Genomic DNA, 25,655 nt, shown 5'->3' on the forward strand with positions numbered 1-25,655 from the left:
CATGCTGCTTCTCTAAAGTAAAGACGCCGAAGGCAGTGGAGCCACAAGACACGTAGAATGAGCGCGTTTCCTGTCACTTGCCTTCTATGTAAACTGGAACCTCCTTGTGGAAAGGGTTCGCAGCCACCATTGTCCCATAGTATTTTCCCAAACACTTTTTTTTACGGTATCTCTTAAGGGCTTACTATGTACTAGGCACTGTAGTAAGCGCTGGTGTAGACATTCATTCATTCAATCGAATTTACTGAACACTTTCTGTGGGCAGAGCACTGTACTAAGCACTTAGAAAGTACAATCTGGCAACAGATAGAGACGATCCCTACCCAACAATGGGCTCAGACACATGCTAAGTCTACTAATTCTGCTCTACACTCCCATGCATTTAGTACAGTGACCGGCACATAGTAGACATTCAAACATGAATGAGTTAAGCCTTAATCATTGTTTTATGGCATTTGTTAACCACTTACTATATGTCAGGCGCTGTGCTAAGTGCTGGGGATAGATACCAGCTAAGTCTACTTATTCTAGTGTACTCTCCCAAGTACTCAAGTACAGTGCCCTGCACACAGTAGACATTCAAACACAATTATATTGAACCTTAACTTTTTTTTAAAAACGGTATTTGTTAACTACTTATTATGTGCCAAGAACTGTACAAAGTCCTGGAGCAGATACAAGATAATCATGTTGGACACAGTCCCTGTCCCACACTGGGCTCACAGTCTTAATCCTCATTTTATAGATGAGGTAACTGAGGCACAGAGAAGTGAAGGACTTGCCCAAGGTTACACAGCAGACAAGTGGTGGAGCCAGGACTAGAACCCAGGCCCATGTTCTTTGCAGTAGGTCACGCTGCTTCTGGTGCTCGGTACGGGGCTATGCCCACGGAAAGCGCTCAAAAAATACTACCGAATAATTGGTTGTTTTAAGCAGCCCATTGGGTGGCAGGACTGTTATTCAGGATGACGTTTATTGCAAAGCAAGCAGTGCTAACATCCGGAACTTGAAGATTTAATGCCGTGCTTGGAGGTGAATTGGAAAGGAGCGTGGGGGCTCCAAAAAGGGTTAGGATTCACTTATTTATTAATTTTAATATATTTACGAATGTATTAATCCCAGCTCCACCACTTGTCTGCTGGGTGACCGGGAGCAAGCAGCATCGTTTAGTGGAAGAGCACGGGCCTGGGAGTCAGAAGGACCTGGGTTCTAATCCCAGCTCTGCCTCTTGTCTTCTCTGTGAACTTGGGCAAGTCACTTCACCTCTCTGTGCCTCGGTTCCCTCATCTGTAAAATGGGGATTAAGACTATGAGCCCCATGTGGGATGGACTGTATCCAACCTTAGATTTTATCTACCCCCTCCACGCCGTCCCCAACACTTAATATAGTGCCCTGCAAATAATAAGCATTTAAGTACCATAAAAATGTTTATCATTTCAGAAGTTGTTATAGGCAAAATTTATGATGTCTGCAATTTATCACATTCATAATGTATTATTAAGTGTGCCCATAAATTCATTATTATATTCATAATTTACTTTATCTGGAATTTAGCGTACGCATAATTATATCCACAATTGACAAAATCTGAAAATTGGTGTAGCCAAAATTGATTATATCCATAGTTAATTTATATTAATATTTGTCTCCCCTTCTAGACCACTGCTGTAGGCCGGGAGGGTGTCTTCTGACTCCGTTGTGTTGTCCTCTCTCAAGCGCTCAGTACAGCGCTGTGCATCCAGTAAGCGCTCGATAAATACCACTGCTCAACCATTCCTCGATTCATTAGCGATAGGGTCCAGCAAAACTCCTATAGTGAGGAAAGTCAGGATTGTCCACTGTTGGATTCATTATCCACGGAGAGGGATTTCTTGGGTACCACTGGGAATTCCTCCTAGAGGAATTCCTGCTCTGACCCAATAAGGCATTTATGACGACATGTGGCGGGCGCAAGCCAAGAGAGGCTTTCTTTACATACAGTGACAATCTACACAATCCCTCTCCTAACCTTCAAAACCTCACTGAAGGCACAGCTCTTCTGAGGCCTTCCCCGACTACACTCTCATTTCCTCTTCTCCCACTTTCTTCTGCATTACCCCCGCTCTTCGATTTGCACTCTTTATCCACCTCTACATCACAGATAGTAATAATAATAATGTTGGTACTTGTTAAGCGCTTACTATGTGCAGAGCACTGTTCTAAACGCTGGGGTAAACACAGGGGAATCAGGTCGTCCCACGTGGGGCTCACAGTCTTAACCCCCATTTTACAGATGAGGGAAGTGAGGCACAGAGAAGTTAAGTGACTTGCCCACAGTCACACAGCTGACAAGTGGCAGAGCTGGGATTCGAACGCATGAGCCCTGACTCCAAAGCCCGTGCTCTTTCCACTGCGCCACGCTGCTTCTCTAATCACTTACGTACATCTGCATAATTTATCTCTTTTTGTTAACTTCCGTCTCCCCTCTGGACTCGGAGCTCGTTGTGGGTAGAGAACCTGTCTACCAGCTCTGTTACACTATTACCTCCCACACGCTTAGTAGCACGTTTTGTACACAGGAGGCGCTTAATAAATATCACTGATTGAACGAAAGTTCATTACAGGCAGGGCATGTGTCTGCTAATTCTGTTGTACACTCCCAAGCGCTCAGTACAGTAACACACACACAGTAGGTGCTCAAAAAATACCACTGATTGAGTGATTCTAACACGCTCCTCACCCACAAATTACAGAGCAGGACACTAATTCAAACTCAAGAGTCCTGAATGGGAAAATAGGCAAGCACAAGATAGAAATACGGCTATGAAGACCTACCGCTTAATAAGCGGGGGGCAGTGGTAGCACACGACTGTTTCTTTCATAAACGTTTAGGATAAAGAATAAAGAGTGGTATGTTTCAGCGGCTGAGAATGCTTGCCTCTAAAGAACTTTGTGGTTTATGCATCAACAATAATCATATCTGTTAAGCACTTACTATGTGCCAAGCCCTGTACTAAGCTTTGGAGTATATACAAAATAATCAATCTCACAAGGGGCTCACGGTTTAAGTAGAAGGGAGAACAGGTACTGAATTCCCATTCTGCAGGCCAGGAAACTAAGTCACAGAGCAGTCAAGTGATTTGCCCCCCGGCCACATGCAGCAGACAGTTGACGGAAGCGGGTGTCCAACTCAGGAAATTGACAGAGCTGGGATTAGAACCCAGGCCCCCTGCTTCTAATAACAATGTTATAAAAAGGAACCTCTTGCGACAACTGCAATATTACCACAACACGGTATTTCTTTTCACCAAACCCGTTACTCCAGATACTTGCCCTTCAACTTTTCGTGTGGGTGCAAACGGGGAGTGCCGCTTACCTGATATTCAGGGTGACCAGTTTCGGCATCTCGATCGCACAGGAAAGTAATGAGCGTAGCCCGGGGGGTGTGTTGGTCATTATTGTACGGCGTTCCATCTTTGTAGCTCAACTGAATCATCCCATTATAATAGGAGAGTTTGGAGCTGCTGCCTCCCAGACTCCAAGTTTTCTTAGAACTGAAAGAGAAGTGAGCATTGGTTAAGGCACCGAAGGGTCCCTCCCCAGCATCTTAACATGATTCGAAGATGTTTCTTTACAAAGGTCAATTCTTAAGATGAACATTTTCTGTCATTCATTCAGTCATATTTATTGAGTGCTTACTGTGTGCAAAACAGTGTACTAAGCGCTTGGGAGAGTATGATATAATGATAATTATGACGAGGGCATTTGTTAAGTGCTATGTGCCAAGCACTGTTCTAAACAGAGTTGGTAGACACTTTCCCTGCCTACGACGAGCTTACAGTCCAGAGAGCGAGAGAGACATTAAAATGAATAAATTACGGACGTAGTCTGTTTATTGTTATATTGTATTCTCCCAAGCATTTAGTCCAGTGCCCTGCACACAGTAAGAGTTCAGCAAGTACGACTGGTTGTAAGTCAGACACTTACTGACAAGTAATTAATGTTGGTATTTGTTAAGCGCTTACTAGGTGCAGAGCACTGTTCTAAGGTGCTGGGGGAGATACAGGGTAATCAGGTTGTTCCACGTGAGGTTCAGTCTTCATCCCCATTTTACAGATGAGGGAAGTGAGGCACAGAGAAGTGAAGTGACTTGCCCACAGTCACACAGCTGACAGGCGCCAGAGCTACCCAGCAGGCCTACGGCAAGCTACAGATATCTTTCTATATGAACCTATCTGTGCCTGAGTGATCCTGCATTACTGTACGCAGGGCACGCGGGAGAGTAAGCTCGTTGCGGGCCGGGAATGTGTCTGGCTCAGTCCCCTTCTCAGTCAGACCGTCTCCCTAAAGACTAGCTGAAAGATCCAAGCCCACAGGTCCAGCTTCCTCTCTGTCCACACTGTCCTTCCTCCGCCTCCTCTCTCCCCACCCTCCCAACCCAATCACCACCGGGGAGGCACTCTGATTCCATTGCAAAGCCTCAGTTGGCGTTCCCTACTTTAGAGAGAGAGAAAAATCAACCCATTTTACTCTACGAGTGGTCACTGGGAGGGGAAAAAAAAAAAAAAAAGGTTAACATTCTCCAGTTCTTGATTTTGAAACATTTATACGATCTTTTCCTAGTCCATCCGGGCCAAGTTACTAGAATAGTATATTATTAATAATAATGATATTTGTTAAGCGCTTCCTACGTGCCAGGCACTGTACTAAGCACTGGTGTGGATACAAGCAAATAGGGTTAGACACTGTCCCTGTCCCGCCTGGGGCTCTCACAGTTTCCATCCCAATTTTACAGATGAGGTAACTAAGGCTCAGAAAAGTAAAGTGACTTGCCTCAAGGTCGCACAGCAGGCAAGTGGAAGAGCTGAGATTAGAACCCATGACCTTTTGACTCCCAGGCCTGCACTCTATCCGCTATCCCCCCGCTCACCATTTAAGCGCCTCATATTCCCCCAACTCTGAGTTCCACAGCCCTTCGTGTACAAAACCATAATTCGATGTCCTTAATGTCTCCCCACTGAGACCGTAATCTCGTAGTGGGCAGGGAACTAGCCTCCCAAGTGCTTAGTACAGTGCTCTGCATACCGTAAGCACTCAATAAAGACCACTGATTGACTGTTGAAGACTGTAAGCCCACGGGGAACCGGGAACATATCCACCAACTCTGTTGTACTGGAGTCCGTCAATTGTATGTATTGAGCGCTTACTGTGTGTAGAGCACTGTGCTAAGCGTTTGGTCGAGTACAAAAGAACAATATCTCTGCCCTCAATGAACTAACACTCTCTCCCTTGCTTAGTACCGTGCCCTGCCCACAGTAGCACTCAGTAAATACACTCTATTAATCCATCTCGTATACCTGTTAGTACAGAACCCCTCGGGAAGCAGAGTCCAAGAAGCAGTCATTCATTTGTACTCACTGAGCGCTTACTGTGTGCACAGCACTGTGCTAAGCACCTGGGAGAGTTCGCTACAACAATAAATACAGTCACATTCCCTGCCCACCATGAGCTTACGGTCTAGAGGGGAGGATACAAACACGAATACAAATAAATAAAATTACAGATACACAACCAATGGACGGCATCTGTTCTACTTACCTCTTATCTATCTGACATGCTCCGGAGTTCTGTTGGCAGGAATTTTCAGATACAGGGCCACAGACGTTGATGAGAAACAAATACTTGTCAGTTTCAACTATGTAGTTCCCAGTTTTCTTAGTCAGAAGTGACAAATCAAAAGAAAATCCTAAATGGGAATAAAAACCAAACACAGAATGAGTAACATTTTTCCCAGTATACGTCATAAGAACGTAGCCAATTAAGGGGGAATTTGGGGCCTGATTTTCTTCTAAGACATTATTTTATTAGTTTACACCCCAATGTGCACATCTGGCTCCCAGAAACCCCCAAGAGGCTGGACAATTGCTCTCTAAGGCTTCTGCCTTCATTTCTTTAGCAGTGTGGCCTAATGGATAGAGCAAGGGTCTGGGAGTCGGAAGGACCTGGGTTCTGATCCCAGCTCCACCATTTGCTCGCTGCGTGACCGTGGGCAAGTCATTTTACTTCTCTGGACCTCAGTTCCCTCATTTGTAAAATGAGGATTGAGACTCTGAGCCCCATATGGGACATGGTCTGTGTCCAACAAGATTACCTTGTATCTACCCCCGTGCTTAGTACAGTGCCTGGCACATAGTAAGTGCTTAACCAATACCATACAGGGCAACTTAAAGAAGGCACCTGTTACAGTTATCCTAGGAACAGCCTTGGTTATATCTTTTCAATAAGAATCAATCATAACAATAATTGGGGTACTTGTTAAGCACTTCCTATAATAATAATAATAATGATGGCACTTGTTAAGTGCTTACTATGTGCAAAGCACTGTTTGAAGCACTGGGGAGGATACAAGGTGATCAGGTTATCCCAGGTGAGGCTCACAGTTAATCCCCATTTTACAGATGAGGTAACTGGGGCACAGAGAAGATAAGTGACCTTCCCAAAGTCACACTGCTGACAAGTGGCAGAGCCGGGATTTGAACCCATGGCCTCTGACTCCCAAGCCCGTGCTCTTTCCACTGAGCAACACTGCTTCTCTGTGTGCCAAGCACTGCCTACGCGCTGGAGTAGGTATAAGATCATCCCAAGTGGGGGTAGGAGAGAATAGACGAGGGAACTGAGGCACAGAAAAGTTAAGCGGCTTGCCTGAGACCACACAGCAGGTAAACGGCAGAGCCAGAATTAGAACTCAAGTCCTCCGACTCCCAACCCCTTGCCCTTTCCACTAGGCCTGCTGCTTCTCGGTGATGGTAAGCTCCAACTAGATTGTAAGCTCCTTGGGGGCAGGGACCCTGTCTACCAACTCTATTGTTGATCGCAAGCACTTAATACAGTGCCCCGCGCTCAGTAAAATCTCAATAAATGAACCAGGACCGGAGAATTCTCACCAGCTAGTACTGTCGTCATATTACAGTGGACTCATGGACTCATCACCACCTGCTTCCATCTCCATTTAAGAAAGGCTTTCAGGTGCTCCTTTAATTTTATTTTTTAATGGTATTTCTTATGTGCTTACTGTGTGACAGGCTCTGTTCTAAGCTCTGGGGAAGATACAAGTTGATCAAATGGGACACAATCCCAATCCCACATGGAGCTGCCCCTCTAAGTAGGAAGGAAAACAGGTGATGAATCCCCATTTTACAGTTGAGAAAACTGAGGCACAGAAGCTGAGTGATTTGCCCGAGGTCACACAGAAGGCAAGTGGCGGAGACGGGATGAGAACCCAGGTCCTCTGACTCCCAGGCCCGTGTTTTATCCACTAGGCCATGCTACTTCCTAATTGCAATTCCAGCAGCCTTAATTATCCAATAGCATAAGCGATCTTGAATGTGATGAGGCTTCTTCAATGAATTTCTTCACAAATCCTGAATTTCTTCTAAGACATTATTTTTATTAGTTTACACCCCAGTGTGCACATCTGGTTCCCAGAGTCCCCTAAGAGGCTGGGGGGGGGGGGGGGGTGTGGGTGTGTGTGTGGGTGCGTGCGTGTGTGTGTGCCTGTTTTTGGGTCTTTTGGTGTGTTTTTTTCAATAGAACTTGTTTAGCATTTAATATGTGCCAAACACTGTACTAAGCCCTGGGGTAGATACAAGATAATCAGGTTGGACATAGCCCCCTGCCGCACACCGGGCTCCCGCTGTAAATAGGGGGTACTAGGATTTAATCCCCATTTTACAGATGAGGTAACTAAGGCACAGGGAAGTTAAGTGACTTGCCCAAGGTCACACAGCAGACAATTGGCAGAGCCACGATTAGAACTCGGGCAAGTCTTCTGACTCCCGGCCCTGTGCTCTTTCCACTACGCAACACACTGCTTCTTGTTGGGAACAGTGACAGATGCCTAAACTTTGGCTCCAAGAAGTTCTCTGAAACCCCCTCTCATCACAAGTTCGACCTTGGTACATACCGGCCTGTGAGTCAAAAACTTCGCAGTTGTCTCCTTCGGTTTTAGACAGCACACAAGCAGCAGCTGTGTGCCATTCAAACTCGTACAAGCAGTCGTCCCCAGAGCTTGTCAAAACTGGAGCACTCTCTAGATCGCCTGTTGACAAGGAAGAAGGCGAATGATTGCTCAACATCAAAATTCTTTCCAAGCTCATTAATGAAATACCCACTTGGACCTAACGCTTGATCATTTTCGTGTCCGAGAAAGGGAAATGACACACTATAATCAATTCCATTCATAATGGCCTCGGGTTGCAATTTGGTATGATTTGGGGGAAATAAAGTCCCCTATCAATTTCTTCCCAATCAACGCACAGAGGAAAATATTAGTTCTGGAGTGCTAATTCAAGGGCTCAGTACAAATATTGTGAATGGTGCTCCACGGTGGAATATTTATAATAGTAAAAATAATAATATTAATGGTATTTACGAAGGGCTTGCTATGTGCCAGGCACTGTTCTAAGTGCTGAGGTAGATAGAAGATAATAATTGGGTTGGAAACAGTCCCTGTCTCACACAGGCCTCACAGTCCTAATACCCACTGTAAAGACGAAGGAACTGAGGCACAGGATAGTTAAGTGATGTGCCCAAGGTCACACACAGCAGAGAAGTGGGGGAGATAGGATTATAACCCAGGTCCTTCTGACTTCCAGGCCCGGGCTCTATCCACTAGGCCATGCTGCTTCTATATTAAGGGATCAGGACTTTTATGGTTTCTAAAATAGTGTTCCTCTTATTTAGCCTCTGGGAGTGGAAAAGGGGAAACAGTCAGAGAAAATTTGAACATGACACCAGATCCTTCTGATTTTGAAACTCAAATTCCTCTGAGACTGCTTCAAGACCGAAGACTCACTCGAAAAACATTACATTCTTGAAGCTTCAGTTGTGAAGAAGGCACAGCCATCTGTAACACCGTAAAGCTCAGCAAGGAAATGGAGCAAATCACTGACTCTAGACAATGGCACTGTTAAAGATCAAAATTACCTGCCTAAGAGAGCCCTTGCAGCAATATTACAAATGCCTAGGAGAGTCATTCAAAGCGAAATCAAAGAAATTTGCTACCTAAGTTGTCAGTCCCTTGCGGGACAAGAACAGGAATTGCATCTGGAATTTGTTAAGCACTTATTTTGTGTCAAGTACTGTACTAACTGCTGGAGCGCAGTCCCTGTCACATACGGGGCTCACAATCCAAGTAGGAGAGAGTAGGATTTAATCACCATTTATTAGAGGAGGTAACTGAGGCACACAAGTCAAATGACTTGCCTGAGGTCCCAGAGCGGACAAGTGGCAGAGCTGAGCGGAGAAACCAGGTCCTCTGACTCCCAGGTCCATGATCTTCCTACAGGCCTGGAAGTCAGGCGAGACTGTTCCCTTAAACTACCTCAGCCCAGTTAGTAGCCCAACTTCGACTGCCATTTTTTTTAGGGTATTTGTTAAGAGCTTACTAGATATTGCGCACTGTTCTAAGCGCTGGGTTCGATACATGTTTATCAGGCCGAATACGATCCCTGTCCTACTTGAAGCTCAGAGTCTACGTAGACTGCCCGGTGGAAGAATGTCATTAAGACATAGTGAATGCCCATTCCAAGAATGCTGCGGACGTTTTGCAAAGACTCACATACTATATCAAGTCCGACCCTTCTGAAGGGACAGGTGACCAAATATGACCAATTTTAAGTAAAAAAAAAAAAGCTCAGAATAATAGGCAACTCAAGGCAGCAAAGTAAAAGAAGGGGCAAATCGCAGAAACTTACCTCTTAGCTAAGATGATTACAAGATGGCGTATCCAGATGTTCCCAGCCATTCCTAGCAACTCGTGGGCAGGGAATGTGTCTGTTTATTGCTATACGGTACTCTCCCAAGTGCTCAGTACAGTTTATCACACACAGTAAGCGCTCAATAAGTACAACTGAATGAATGAATGGATCAGACTGGCCTCAGAAGCTCACTACATGGCAAAAGCATATAAGGCACAGACAATAAGAACTGCTCCCGAGAGAGGAGGTCGCGTCTTTCTCTTACCTGGCTTGCATATCAGTGTTACAATGCTTTGGGTCTTCCTGTTTTGCCCACAGTCATCTCCGTCTACATATGTCAGTTGGATGTTGTTGCCGCTCTTTGAAGGAGAAGATACAAACTTGCCCAGATTTTTTTTAACATTTTTATCTGAAGGGGGAGGAATAAAAAAAAAGTGAAAAAAGTATCATCTTTCTTGTATATAAAAAGAGGCAGCAAATGAAGAGATTTGGCTTTGTTGCCTGTCCAGGTGAGCCTCGCGGTAATTAATCGATCAATCGTATTTATTGAGAGCTTGCTGTGCGCAGAGTACTGTACTAAGCATTTGGGAGAGTACAATATAACAGCTGACAGACACACTCCCTGCCCACAATGAGCTTACAGTCTAGAAGGGGAGATGGACATTAATATAAAGAAATGATGGATACCTACATAAATGCCATGGGGCTGAAGGAGGGGTGAAAAAAGGGTGCAAATTCAAGTGCAAGGATGACAGAGAAGGGAGTGGAAGAAAAGGAAATGAGGGTTTAGTCAAGGAAGGCCTCTTGTTCATTCATTCAATAGTATTTACTGAGCGCTTACTATGTGCAGAGCACTGTACTAAGCGCTTGGAATGGACAAATCGGTAACAGATAGAGACAGTCCCTGCCCTGTGACGGGTTTACAGTCTAATCGGGGGAGACAGACCAGAACAACGGCAGTAAATAGAGTCAAGGGGAAGAACATCTCATTAAAACAATAGCAAATAAATTGAATCGGGGTGATGTACATCTCATTAAACAAAATAAATAGGGTGATGGCAAAATGAACAGGTGATGACAAGATATGCCTTCAATAAGGCTTTGAAGGGAGTGAATAGTCATTGTCTGCCAGATGGCAGGAGGGAGGGCCAGAAGCAGGAAGTGGATGAGAGGTCGGCGGCGAGAAGGATGAGAAGGAGGTACACTGAGAAGGTTAGCATGAGACATGTGAAGTGTGCGGGCTGACTGGTGGCAAGAGAGCGGTGAGGAAGGTGGGGGCGAGGTGAAGGTCTGCTTTAAGGAGCTTCCAAGGGTAAAGACCTGAAGTATTCCCATCAGACAGGGCCCGCTTTATCTTAGATACCACAGGGGTGGCAGTTTGAGATGGCTATATCCAGGCTTTTCCTGGGGTGGCTATCCAAGGTTGACCGAGGGAAAGGTGTGGATCAATCAGTGGTATTTACTGAACGCCTACTGTTTGTAGAGCACTGTACTAAGAGCTTGGGAGAGAGTACAACACAGTAGAGTTGCTAAAAACGTTCCCTGCCCATAATGAGCTTACAGGCTAGAGATGGGTGTCAACACAACCATCCATCCATCCTCTCTCTCCAACAAGGATTTTGGTCCACCTGTTTCATCCACATAGTCGCTGTAAACTTTGTGCATGTGTCTAGAAACTCTCACCACTAACTTGCTTTGAAAGGTAATGACGAGGTCACCAACACTGTGATTATTATTATTATTAAGATGGTACTTGTTAAGTGCTTAGTATGAACCAAGCACTGTTCTAAGCACTGGGGTAGATACAAGTTAATCAGGTTGGACAAAGCCCTCATGGGACTCACACTCATCTCCATTTTACAGATGAGGCAACGGAGGCACAGAGAAGTGATTTGCTCAAGGTCACAGAGCAGACATGCCATTGAGCCGGGATTAGAACCCAGGCCCTTCTGACTCCCAGGCCCATGGTCTATCTACTAAGCCACTCTGCTTCGGATCTTCAGAAAGGCTTTCGCCTAGAATAAGGGACGTGTAAATGACTCTCGATTTCTAAGCCCTCCGCATTCAACCAGAAAAACTTCCTAAAGGACCCACTCATCGGCAGAGACTGTCCTTTTTGGGATATCAGGGCTGCCTCAGAGTACCTAGCTGGATGACCTAGCATGATGTCATTTACTGGCCACTGACAGCTCAAAAGGAGTTTGTCCAAGAATAAGTGATGCGGCCAAGGTGGTGGGGAGGGGAGAATCTGCGGGCCCTAGTGGAAAGAGCACAGGACTGGGAGTCAGAGAACCTGGGTTCTCATCCTGGCCCTGCCCCTTACTTGCTGTGTGACCTTGGGCAAGTCACTTCCTTTCCTCCATGCCTCAGCTGCCTCATCTGCAAAATGGGGTTCAATATCTGTTCTCCCTCCTACTTACTGTAGGACAGACAGCGACTATGTGGTTGAAACAGGTGGACCAAAATCCTTCTTGGAGAGGATGGATGGATGGTTGTGTTGACTCCCACAGGGGATCTGATGATCCTCTATAGACCTTGGTGCTCAGTACAGCGCTAAGTGTAGAACAAATACTATAACTATTACTTACATGCTCCAAAAGAAAATAGCTACATATTCATGAAAATATACAAATACACACACTCGGAGAGGTGTGTCTGATATTCAAAGATGACAACACCAACAGGAGAGCTTGTGTAGCTGAACAGACCAGTGAGGGGCTATGCTTTTGTGTTACTTTTACTCACCCACATAACACACGGCTGCATCTTCTGCACATCCCTCAGCTCCGCCTTCCTGAAGCACTCTATGGCAGATATTAATGAAAATCTGCTTCTTCCGAAACCCCTCCAGGCTGCCATCAACTGCTTCCCAGTTCTGTTCCGGTTCTAGAAGAGAGCAATTTTGATTGAGAAAAGGGCTTTCTTCAGTAAAGTTGCAAAGAGCCGTAAAAGATGGAGAGCGGGTTTGGGGTTCCTGTTGAAACTGGTGGATTGTTTCTACATCGAGAAGCTGATAAGACAGAGAGAAAAAACACTGCCCTACAGAGTGATAGGCATTAAACATATACATTCACAAAATAACCAGAGCACCTCACAGATTGTTCGAAGGAAGGGGCAAATGAACTGATGGGGAGCGAAAGAGGTTGTGTTCAATTAAACACACCCAAATTCCAGAAGCAAACCAGCAGAACTACTGAGGAAGCACAACACAGGAGTAACCTTCCTGTCACGTTGATTCCCCCAAGGTATATGTACGTTCTACGTCACCAGTTGGGGAAAAACCAAGTCAAGGATGGAAAGCAGAGGAGAGGTCTCTGAAATTCAAACTATTAGACGATAGGATTCTCGAGGGTGGGGCAGTGTCTTTCATGGCAACTGAACTCTCCCACATGACTAGTGCAATAAACACTGTACACATACTATTAAATAAATGAATTCATTTGAAATTTCTATACCTGCCCTAAGTGGGAATCAGGCAGGATGCCTTTTTTTTTTTAATTTTTGAGAGTAGGGTACCAATCCATGGTATTAGTCGAGTGTTTACTACGTGCAAAGAACTGTACTAAGCCCTTGGGAGAATACAATATAGGAGGAAGAAAGGAGCCAAGAGAGAAGACAGCTGGAGGGAGAGGGATGGGGAAAAGAAGAAGAGATGATGATGAGGGAGAGATAAAGGGATCATAAATCAATGATATTTATTGAGTACCTACTGCAATGTATTAAGTGTATTAATGTAATGTGTTGGTAGAATGCAACACAACAGATTGGGCAGACAAGTTCCCTGCCCACAACAACCTTACAGACTAGAAGGAGAGACTGAATTCCTATAAATAATGAATTTACACAGAGATGTTTTAAGTGCTGTGGGGATGAGGCTGGGGTACACCCAGGGGATCCAGGGGCAAAGGCCAAAGGCCACAGGGGTGGGGGAGAGAGAGATGGGGGAGAGAGAGATGATAAGAAGGGAAATGATAAGTGCTTGGATTAACGTGGAAATAGGGTGGAGAGGAAAGTGCGGAATTTAGCGATGTTGTGAAAGTTGAAACCAACGGGACTTTTAAAGATAGAATACGCGAGTCGAAGGGGAAGCAGTGAGGCCTCGTGGAAAGAGTATGGGCTTGGTCTGAGAAGACCTGGTTTCTAACCTAGGTTCTGCCACTTACTTGATGTGTGATGTTCAGCAAGTCACTTGACTTCTCCGTGCCTCAGTTCCCTCATCTGCAAAATAGGGATTCAAAACCTATTCTCCCTCCTAGTTAGACGGTGAGCCCCATTTGGTCCAGATTATCTTCTATCTAGTCCCAGCGCTTAGGACAGTGACTGGCACCTGTTAAGCACTCGACAGGTACCATTATTATTATCATTATTATATTGTATTCTCCCAAGTGCTCAGTATAGTGCTCTGCACATAGTAAGCACTCATTAAACACTTCTCATTGATTGGTTGTAGGAGGCTTAAATACAGAAACAGTACCTGAATTACGAACCAGGGGAGACAAATCATAATGTTTCTTGCCCTCAGAGACGCTACAAAGCAAGTCTTCCTTCTCTTTAACGCAAGCGTACTTTGTCTCCCACGAGAAGAAGTATGTGCAGTCCACTTCCCCAGTGAAAACTGGGACTCCCTTTCCACTGTTTCCTGAAAGGATAGGAAAAAAAAATAGTTAAGTTAATATGGGGGAAAAAAACCACCTAGGATTTCAGGTGGTTTGGTTACTGCTAAGTGTACTGGTTATTGGAATGCTGAGACTATTTTTTAACCAAGTCAAGTTCAGGCAGGCAGCAAAAAAAGTTGTTTAACTATAGATTCAGTCAACACAAAACACATGGCGGAGTTGACAAAGCACATCAGCTAAAAAGTTTAAAAACTATTATTTGGTACAGAGAAAACACGTAGGCTTTTTTTTTGTTGTGTGGTTTTTTTGTTTTTTAATAGAATTTGTTAAGCGCATACTATATGTCAAGCACTGTAATAATAATAATGTTGGTATTTGTTAAGCGCTTCCTATGTGCAGAGCACTGTTCTAAGCGCTGGGGTAGATACAGGGTAAACGGGTTGTCCCACGTGAGGTTCACTGTTAATCCCCATTTTACAGATAAGGTAACTGAGGTACAGAGAAGTGAAGTGACTTGCCCACAGTCACACAGCTGACAAGTGGAAGAGCCGGGAGTCGAACCCATGACCTCTTCACCTCTGACTCCGAAGCCCAGGCTCTTTCCACTGAGCCCCACTGCTTCCCACTGTAGAAAACACTGGGGAAGATAGATACAAGCTAACTGGGTTTGACACAGTCCATGTCCCACGTGGGGCTCACAGCCTTAATCTCCATTTTACAGATGAGGTCATTGAGCCACAGAGAAGTAAAGTGCCTTGTCCAAGTTCACAAAAGAGAAAAGGGCAGAGCCAGAATTAGAACCTAGATCCTTCTGACTCCCAGACCCTTGTTCTATCCATTAGGCCATGCTACTTATTAATCAAGTCAGTTCAGGCAGATGGCGACAAACACGATATTACTGTGGACTGATTTAATCAACATATAACACATGCCAGAGTTCACTAATCACACTGCTTTACGTCCCAGGGGTAAGAAATATTTGGTACAGAGAAATCATGTTCAAGATTAAAAAGCAAATATACAAGATCAATCAATGGTATTTACTGAGCACTTCCTGGGAGCCGAGAGCGCTGTACTAAGCGCTTGGAAGAGTACGATTCAACAGAGTTGGTAGACACATTCCCTGCCCTCAACGAGTTTACAGATGAGCTAGAAGGTCCCCAAAATTTAGGAAAACTACCTTCCCCACGCCACTTTGGCTTTCTTTCTACAAACACTAAATTTAAAAGTCAACTTTAAGAAACGTCGGGTTACTTCAAGGCTCTGGATCCCAGAGGCCTCGGTCGACTTAAGGCCCAAGTGACCCTCTAAGCCGGATTGCAGGTTCTCTTCATAAGGATACTCGATTCTTCCATAAATTCATATTTTCAAGGAAAACTGAGTGCACCATAATGAACTTTAACCTCTGATGCTCACAGTCAGAACTACTCTCCATATAAATTTAATCCTGGTCCTTTCAACTTCAATGCCATCTCTGACACGCATTAGTCCAGAATGGAAGCAGAGTAACTAATCGCAGAAATGGATCAACATGGGCTAGTTTCTGAAACCAAAGGGTAACAAGAGCTGGATACTTGTCAGCTCCTCTTGGGCAACAACTGGGTCTACCTACTCAATCAGTCGTATTTACTGAGCGCTTATTGTGTGCATTGCACTGTATTAAGTGCTTGGGAGATGAAAATATACCAAAGTAGGTAGATGCACTCCCTGCCCACACCCTGCCAAGCGCTTAGTACAGTGCTCTGCACACCGTAAGCGCTTGATGAATACCATCAATTGATGTGCCTACCAGTTTGGAAAATGAAGGAGGAATCTAATCATAACTGGCTTGATGAGACGCGATACTATTAGTTTTCCACATTTTCAGACGAAGATCAGCAATTCAAAACTCAGCCCAGTAGGATCTAATGAATCCTTACCTGCTGTTCGATTGCATTCAAAGTTTATAATAGTCATCCGCTGAAATCCAGAGCTGCAGGTTTCTCCGTTTGGATAAATCAGAGTGAGATCGCCATCAGAGTACCTGGATTTCATTCACAGACACACACCCAAATTTACAAAATGACAAAGAAGGTACTTATTTTGAACCCCTATAGGGCCCCTTGCCACAAGGAGAAAGAACCGGCACGGCTAAAATATGGGCATAATCTAAATAACTGTGAAACCCTGAAAAGGAAAAACTGCATATGGAGGGAATCTTGGAATTTTTTTTTCTAAAAAGGAAGCAAACTGCATACAGAGGGAATCTTGGAATTTTTTTTTAACAGTATTTGTTACGTGCTCACCACGTCCCAGGCACGGTACTAAGCGCTAGGGTGGAAACAGGATAATCAAGTTGGCCACAGTCCCTGTTCCACATGGGGCTCAGTCTTAATGCCCATTTTACAGATGAGGGATCAGAGGCACAGAGAAGTTAAGTGACTTGTCCAAGTTCACATAGCAGACAAGTGGCAGAGCTGGGCTTAGAACCCAGATCCTTCTGACTACCAGGCCCGTGCGTGATCCACAAGGCCATGAAGCTTCTTTGACCCTAAAACTCTCTGGCCTGACGTGAGCCAGGTCGGGGGAAAGAGATTCTTTCAACTCAGAGAATGATCCATAAATTCTTACTACTACTACTAGTGCTAGAAGGAAAAGGGGAAATAGAAAGAATGGGGGAGAGGGAACTGAGGGAATTGTGACATGCACCTGAGGGTCTGATTTTGGTATTTTCCGGTCACTTTGACTTGATCCTGTCCGCCCTTCTTCACTTGGCAAACAGCAGCTTCTTTGCCACTGCACACGCGGGCTTCCGTTGTGCCGCACACGTTCAAATAATAGAGATATTCTTTATCATCGGTAGCAAAGTATGGATCACCGGACTCTGAAGAAAAAACAAGTATATATTTGAGAATTATCAGTACCGGTAAGAATAAGAGTGATGATATTTATAAGGTGGATAATGAAGATGATGATAATAACAATAACAATACTTAAGTGCTTACAATGTGTCAGTTACTGTATTAAGTGTTGGGGTAGATACAAGCCAATCAGGTTGGATACAGTCCATGCCCTACATGGGACTCACAGTCTTCGTCCCCATTTTACAGTTGAGGGAGCTGAGGCACAGAGAAGTGAAGTGACTTGCCCTAGGTCACACAGCAGAAGGGTGGTGGTGCTGCGATTAGAACCCAGATCCTTCAGACCCCAAGGCCGGTGCTCTATCTTCTAGACCGTGCTGCTTCTCAATTTAATGAACATACTACTTCCTCATGGGCTCTCTTCATCTGATTCTCCTCCCTCCAACATTCGCCAAATGCCTCTCGGAACTCCCTCTTCCTCAAATCCACCCCAGCACAGCTCTCTCTCTCTTCAAGCCCTCAAGACACTTTTCCTAATTAATTCCCAATTTCCCAAGCCCTATGCCTCCTGTGGTACTTATGGACTTAACCCACCATAAGCACCTAACATATATACGTTGATCATTAGCATTTGAGCACCTATGGCACTTAACGATTATATGTCATTCAACAGAATTTGAGCACCTGTGTACAGAGAGCTCTACTAAGTTTTTGGGAGAGTACAACAGAATTAATACGGAGAAAGACACTAAAATCAATTCCTTATGGGAGGAAGGAGGAAAGGGGAATACGTACGTATCTGAGTTGGTACCTAAGTTACAGGACAAGTTGAGGATGCACAGTAATGGCTAGGGGAGGTGGTGAGTATCAAAGGGCTTAGGTGGCCCAGACATAAGCTCCTTGTGGGCAAGGATTGTGTCTACCAACTCTTTTACATTGTACTTTTCCAAAATCACTTAGTACAGTGTTCTGCACCCAGTAAGCGCTCACTGATTACCATGGATTGATTGCTGTTTGCGGGGGAGGAAATAAGCAACTATGATACAATCAAAATTGACATAATTCCTGCTGGCATCTGTTATACTGTCAATCACCGTCCTGCTTCTTCTTGTTGTAAATACTTTGCCCGTGTCCTCCACTGCATTGTAAAGAAAAGCAGCATGACCTAGTGAAAGGACTGTGTGACTGGGAATCAGAGGACCTGAGTTCTAAACCCAACTCCGCCATGTGTCTTGCTGTGTGGCCCTGGAAAAGTACTAGTTTCTCTGTGTTTAGGTTCCCTCATCTGTCAAATGGGGGTTAAGATTGAGCCCCATGTGGCACATTGACTGTGTCTAACTGGATTAAGTTGCATCTTCCCCAGTGCTCAGTACAGTGCTTTGCACGTAGTAAGCACCTAAATGCCACTTAAAAAAGCAAAACCCTAAGGGCAGGCCCTGTGTCTTTTGCTTTTGGGGTATTTTTCGAAGGACTATAATACATCACACCAAGTAGGCTAGCAATCAAAACCCCTGATTGATTGAAAGAGGGCAGCAAAGACATACCTTTTAGCTGGGTGAGCGGACTCAGGTCTATGGAGATATCATGCTGGCTACTATTTAGATAGCAGGAATTACTTTCCAAATAATCTCTATGGCAGGCGTACTCAGTGACCCATTCCACCTCATACCGGCAGTTGGATTTAGCCGTGAGCTTGGGAGCTGTGCTCTGAAAGGGGGCAAATATTGACGGGAAAGAAATAAGAAAACCTATTAAAAATATGCAACTCCAGAGCCGGGAACGGAAAGAATATCTGAAGCAGTTCTGTGGCAGTTGAGATTGCAGTGTCAGATTCAGTCCAGCTTTTAGGAAGAACACACTGATCCCTGTTTGAAAACTACATGGTTAGAAAAGCAATTTGAGGAAGTGTTGATGTCACTAGGAAATTTGCTGAAAAGGAGAATGAGAAAAAAAGTGACTGAAGAGTGCCATAAACAACTCTGGAGATTGATTTGCTTATTATTTAAGGCCATTCCGAGAGGAGAGAGACATATAGAAAGAAAGAAAGAAATTCTAAACAAGAGACAAAAAAAAAAAGGCTGTAGTTTGCGAGTGAAATTTACTGTTTTTTCAGACTTCGAGGACTCTTAACAAAAAGTATTTCCCGAAATTCAACTATTCTATTCAGTTGGACCTTTTTAAATATTAAAATTCTAAAAGCATTTATGTAGTTAATTCCATTATGTTACACAGTGTTTGTTAATATTAATGTCTCCTTCAGCCTATTTCTAGGTGCCCAATATTCACTCTGGGTAGCAAAGATGAACAAAAATGACATTCAGTGTTACATTCTGAAGAACATTTGCTAGGTCAGTATCTTGACGGGAAATAATTGCCAATCTGGCAGCCACATAATTAAACATGGAAAGGATGTGTGGGTGTACCTAAATCAGCTAACTGAGTTCATTTAAGGGCAGATGCTATACTCAGATTTTCAATGAAGACTGAAAAAATGAGACAGCAAAAGAGCAGAGCCCAAGTGATTAAATTACAGCCTACTTTTCTTATGTACACAATTTAGTTTACTTCCAAAGTGACAGGATTAGACCACACTAGTAATCTCTTCAGCTGATTTTCAGTTTCGGCATCCCTTTAAGAGACACAAACCACAAGTTAAATAGAAAACTCACCAATCCCTCAGTAATGTCATGTGACTCCTGACTCACACTGTAAAAAGACTCAAGATAATAAACATATCTCACAAAAATCAGAAAACAGTCAATGGGGACAGAATTTTCCGTGAAGAAGTCTCCTTTCCAGGAACAAAAGGCTGATTCAAGACCACTGCTATGAAGCTCGTCTTCCTCCCACAGAGAATCATCAGCCCCCATTACTGGACTTCCTACCTCTATACTCTTTGACAAACATCTTGCCACTCCTCCACAGGCAATCCATGTCACTCCACATCAAACTTTCAGAAACTCCATGTGAGCATTTTACATACCATCTCTTCCCTCCCCCCAAAGCTAACCATCTCACCAGGCCCTGCTCTTGACTCTTCCTGCCCTTCCCCAACCAAGCTCCAGAGTCTTTTTCGCTTTAATTCCTCCAGACAGAAGCTGTTCCCAATCTTCCACACCAACCTCAAAACTCACCTCCTCCAAAGAGCATTCCCTGATTAATTTCCACTCTCCAGATAGGGTCAGCAGTAAAGGCACCTCTAAAACCGTATTTTTAGAACATTCCTTTACACACCACAGATATATCAAGTTATATGCACTAATTGTTAGGTTGGGGGGTTTTTTATGGAATTTATTAGGCACTCTGTCCCCGGCACTGTACCAAGCGCTGGGATAGGTACAAGTTAACCACGTTAGACATGTTCTATACCCCACCTGGAGCTCAAAAGCTTTAATCCCCATTTTACAGATAAAGTAACTAAGGCACAGAGAGGTTAAATGACTTGCCCATTCATTCACACCACCTCTCTCCTTTCTCTTCTACTTACCTACCAATAACGCTCTAGTAAATAAGAGCCAATACGGTAATACACACTACAATTCAGCATTTCAGAGGCACCTTTAAAATGAAAAGTAGTTGGTACTGCTTACTTCTATTCTCCCTGACGGGCATATAAATGTAATGGTCACTGCTGGATTATGGCCATTGCAGAAATCTGGCTTACTTTCTTCATCGTCTTTCAAATAACTTAAAACGAGTCTGAAAGATAAACAGAAATGGAAAATAGGAGACACGGGAAGATCAGAAGTTAAAATGCACAAAAAAATGGGAGTACAATTCCCCCGTGGTTCTGATTTTTGTGTTACCAAATACATTCACCCTTCCCCGTTCCATAGAATAAACATTTCCAACTTCATCAGGCAGCAAAATGGTGTTTTATTATATACAGTAGTTTCACGCTCCAAGTCTAGAGCAACTGAAGAGACCTATGCACACCAAATTAAACTGGTGGGGGGGGAGGGGGAAGGATTGCAACCTCAAAGTTAGACCACTGACCTATATTTCTGAGCACTAATCTACTGAAACCACTTTACAGAATTTTCTCCTGCCTTTGGGATCTTTCCCGAAGATGAGTCTTCGACAATTCTGAAATTCCCTGTCCCACATGGGGCTCACAGTCTACGTGATATAGAGAACAGGTACTGAAACCCCATTCTGCAGTTGAGGAAAATGAGGCACAGAGAAGTGAAGCAATTTGCCCAAAGTCACATGGCAGGCAAATGGCGGAGCCAGGATTAGAGCTCAGGTCCTTGTACTCCCTGGCTCAGCCCTGTCCCTTTAGGAAAGCTGCTTCCCTAAGGTCCTTGAGAGCAGGGATTATGTCTTGCTTCTTTAGTCCATTCAGACCCTTCCATCAATCGATTGTATTTACCAAGCACTTCTGTGTGTTCAGTACTGCACTGAGCGCTTGAAGGAATACAAATCTAAGTAAGTGGACAAATTCCCTGCCACAGAGTTTACAGTCCAGAGGACTTCCTTGGGTTATTTTTTCTTTACAGTCTCTAGACTGTAAGTTTGTTATGGGTGAAGAACATGTCTGTTAATTCTGTTGCCCTGAACTCTCCCAAGTGCTTAGCACAGTGTTCTGCACATAGTAAGTGCTCAAAACCATCAATTGATTGATTTCTCTTTCCATCCTCCAAGGGCTTCCATTGGCAAAGTCCTGGAAAAGAACATTCTGGAGAAGCATAGCTTCCCCCTAGCTCCTAACTGGGCTGGGGCCATCCTCCAGTATCACTTTCTCATCACGCATTAGGGGTCCTGGGTATCGCCAAGAACCATCACCACCCAAGAAGGGTGGTACCAGTTCTAAACCCCATGGGCTGCCGGAAGGTGTAATACACCTCTCAGGCCTGGGAGAGACTATAGTAATAATAATAATAATAATAATGGTATTTAAGTGCTTACTATGTGCCAGGCACTGTACTAAGCACTGGGGTGAATACAAGCAAATCAGGTTCAATGCAGTACCATTTTCCCAAAAGGTACACAGTCTCAATCCCCATTTACAGATGAGGGAAATGAGGCCCAGAAGTGAAGTGACTTGCTCAAGGTTATAAAAGCAGACAATCGATCAACCAATCCATCGTATTGACTGAGTGTTTACTGTGTGCAGAGCACTGTAATAAGCGCTTGGGAGAGTACAATGCAACAGAGTTGGTAAACAACATTCCCTGCCCACAACAAGCTTACAGTCTACAGGAAGACACACATTAATATAAAGAAATAAATTATGGCGGAGATATACCATATTCCCCGGCCCCTCACCACAGTTGCCCTCCATTATGAAGGAAGGCACTGCAGTGGCATGAACACGAGCCTGCAAGTCAGAGAACCTAGCTTTTAATTCCAGTTTTGCCACCTGTCAGCTGTGTGACTTTGAGCAAGTCACTTCACTGCTCAGTGCCTCAGTTCCCTCATCGGTAAAATGGGGGTGAAAACTGTGAGCCCCACGTGGGACAATCTGATCACCTTGTATCCCCCCAGTACTTAGAACAGTGCTTTGCACATTGTAAGTGCTTAACAAATACCTTCATCATCATCATTTATTGCCATTGTTCTCGTCTGTCCATCTCCCCCGATTAGACTGTAAGCCCGTCAAACGGCAGGGACTGTCTCTATCTGTTGCCGACTTGTTCATTCCAAGCGCTTAGTACAGTGTTCTGCACATAGTAAGCGCTCAATAAATACTATTGAATGAATCACTTGCCAGCTGTGAGACCTTGGACAAGTCACTTCACTTCTTTGACCCCAGCTTTCTCATTTGTAAAATAGGGGGACTCAAGACCCTTTCTCCTTGAACTGTGAGCTGTGTGTGGGAGAGGGACTGTGTCCAACCTGATTAGGTGTCTGCCCCAATGATTAGTACAGTCATCAGCACATATTATCAAACAAAACCCATTACTATCATTATTATTAATAAATAGTTGATCTGTCCCCTTACAGCAGCTAAAAAAAAAATATCAAAAAGTCATAGCCAAACTAACGATTTCTAGAACGGTTTGGCTTGCTGCAAATCCTAGGTACCAGCCTAATGACGTGGCAAATGTACTCTGTCCTTCCAGGAAGAACCCAAATAACCAATCAAGAAAGAATGCCATTAGTATTTCAAACAGCAGGCTGCAATCACTCCACAAACCTGTCTTTGCCGACAAGTTTCAATCCTTCTTGCGGTCTACCGACATCATAGCTGTGACCTTCTTTAACCAGACAGGCAGCACTCCCCTGGGGACAAGAGCGTCTCTCTTCACTTGAACCACCTGGTGAGGGAAATTTACGGACACATCAAAATAGACCTGGGGCCTGGGATCCGCTGTAACCAACCTCTCCCCCCATCTACAAGTGAGGCAACAATTCTTCGATAATAATTGTGGTACTTCTTCAGCGCTTACTATGGCCAGGCACTGTACTAAACGCTGGAGTAGATAAAAGTTCAGCAGGTGAGACACAGTCACAGTCCCACATGGGGCTTGCAGTCTTAATGCCCAGTTTACAGAGATGAGGCACAGAAGTGACCTGCCCCAAGTCACCCAGCAGGCCAGGGGCAGGGCCGGGATAAGAATTAGGTCCTTTCTGACTCCCGAGCCCACGCTCTAGCTACAGTGCTACGAGCTGCTTAAAACAGTGGGGTGAGAGGGAGTTTCTATTCAAAGTTTTGCTCTGAAAATGCCTGATTCCTAAGGATTTTCAGACCCGAAGAGATTGGTCCTTGTCCATTTATCTGAAAGTTGTCCGCCATAAAAGTGGCCTTCAAAAACCTAAGCAAACCTAAAACTGGGTTTTTAGAGACTTAGTTAATTGCTTCATTGATTAACTTCAGCCTTCTTTTTCCTAACTTTCTAACTTTACTAAGCGCTGGGGTAGATACATGCCAATCAGATTGGACAGTCCATATCCACATGGGCTCCTGATTAATCTCCATGCTACAGATGAGGTAACTGAGGCCCAGAGAAGTGAAGTGACTTGCCCAGGGTCAGACAGCAGACAACTGGCAGAGCTGGGATTAGAACCTAGACCCAAGTTCTACCCACTAGCCCACACTGCTTCTCATAGGCAGTGAGTGATGTGGAGACTTCTCTCTGATGAAGTTCTCCAGGCTGGAAGGGTATCTAACCTGAGGCCAGAAATTCTAGAGAACGACAAAGGAAGCCCCCCTTGCCCTTGCACAAATCCCGATCCCAAGGCTCCCAACCTATATCTCTGCAAATGTTAATGATCAACTCCATATCAGCATCTGAGTCGTCCACCAAATAGCCACCAGATAGCTTGATTAAGGGATTTAAGTCATGTTTCCTTAAATCTTCATCAAACACATAGCATGGCACCTGAGAAGGAAGAAAAAAAAATCCTGAACAAAAGGTGAAAACCATGCTGAATGCATCCAATTAAAGAGACTTCATTTTGAGGATTTTGATTCTTCAAGTACAACAGTGTAGTTGCACTAAGAGTTACTCTGTCGGGTCAGAAGTTTTAAAATTATTTTGCAAGTCGAAAGCGGATATACTAGAGGTACAGACTCAAATAAGTCTACAGAAACCACGGGTTCAGTTCGACACCAAACGATAAATGGCAGGCACAGTAACTTAGCAAGAACAATAATTATGTGACAGGCACAGTAACTCCAACTTTAATAAAATTGTGGTTAAGGCTAAAGGAAAAAAATGGAACATTAATTACGTAAGGAGCTCTAACAGTAAAATCACTGTAGAAATAAATCTCAGTTTGGGAACATTTAAGCAGAAGAGGAACACAGCAAGATTTGGAGTTATCAGAGGGTTGGACTGTGCATATAATTTCCAATACTTTACTACAATCTCCTGTTTGGTTTCGTTGTTTTTTTAACCAGTATTTGCTAAGCATTTTATATGTCCCAGACACAATAGTAATCACTGGTATAGATACAAACTAACCAGGTTGGCCCCGATCCCTGTCCCACGTGGGGCTAGTGGTCTTAATCCCCATTTTGCAGGTGGGGTAAGTGAAGCTAAGTGATCTGCCCAAGGTCACGCAACAGCCAAGTGGCAGGGATGGGATTAGAACCCAGGTCCTCTTACTCCCAGGCCCATGCTCTTTCCACTAGGCCATGCTACTTCTCGGCATGAACTAGAGAAGGGTTTCTCTCACATCACAGATTGACCGAAGAAGTGATGGATCATGATGCTAAAGAAGGTCAGGTTATGTCTATCAGTATGAAGATACTTTATCAAGACAAGTTATTTGTTTTCATTTCTACCCCATGACCGATATGACCATGCTCACTTTAACGGTGTTACACGGTTTTTACACTATACATTAAAGATCTAAATCCTTTAATGGCATTATTTCTTGTTTTAATACATGCTACGCAGTTATCAGATCGGACACAGTCCCTTGTCTCACGCAAAGCTCCCTTTCTGCCTTATCCCCATTTTACAGATGTAGAAACTGGGGCCTGGAGAGATCAAGTGACTTGCCCAAGGTG

The 25,655-nt window shown here is 44.2% G+C and overlaps 1 protein-coding gene across 1 annotated transcript in view; it reads right to left on the minus strand.

The window, feature by feature from the left end:
- The window catches only part of IGF2R (insulin like growth factor 2 receptor), a 158,733-nt gene that overhangs the window by 79,405 nt on the left and 53,673 nt on the right, over positions 1-25,655 (minus strand). Inside the window, 12 exon segments of the mRNA NM_001127613.1 lie at positions 3,357-3,534; positions 5,579-5,726; positions 7,944-8,078; positions 10,004-10,147; positions 12,484-12,624; positions 14,213-14,377; positions 16,274-16,377; positions 17,043-17,217; positions 18,739-18,901; positions 20,785-20,893; positions 23,334-23,454; positions 24,387-24,519. Coding sequence (NP_001121085.1) covers positions 3,357-3,534; positions 5,579-5,726; positions 7,944-8,078; positions 10,004-10,147; positions 12,484-12,624; positions 14,213-14,377; positions 16,274-16,377; positions 17,043-17,217; positions 18,739-18,901; positions 20,785-20,893; positions 23,334-23,454; positions 24,387-24,519 — 1,716 coding nt within the window.

Source organism: Ornithorhynchus anatinus, chromosome 2 (assembly GCF_004115215.2).
Source record: "Ornithorhynchus anatinus isolate Pmale09 chromosome 2, mOrnAna1.pri.v4, whole genome shotgun sequence".
Classification (NCBI taxonomy): Eukaryota; Metazoa; Chordata; class Mammalia; order Monotremata; family Ornithorhynchidae; genus Ornithorhynchus; species Ornithorhynchus anatinus.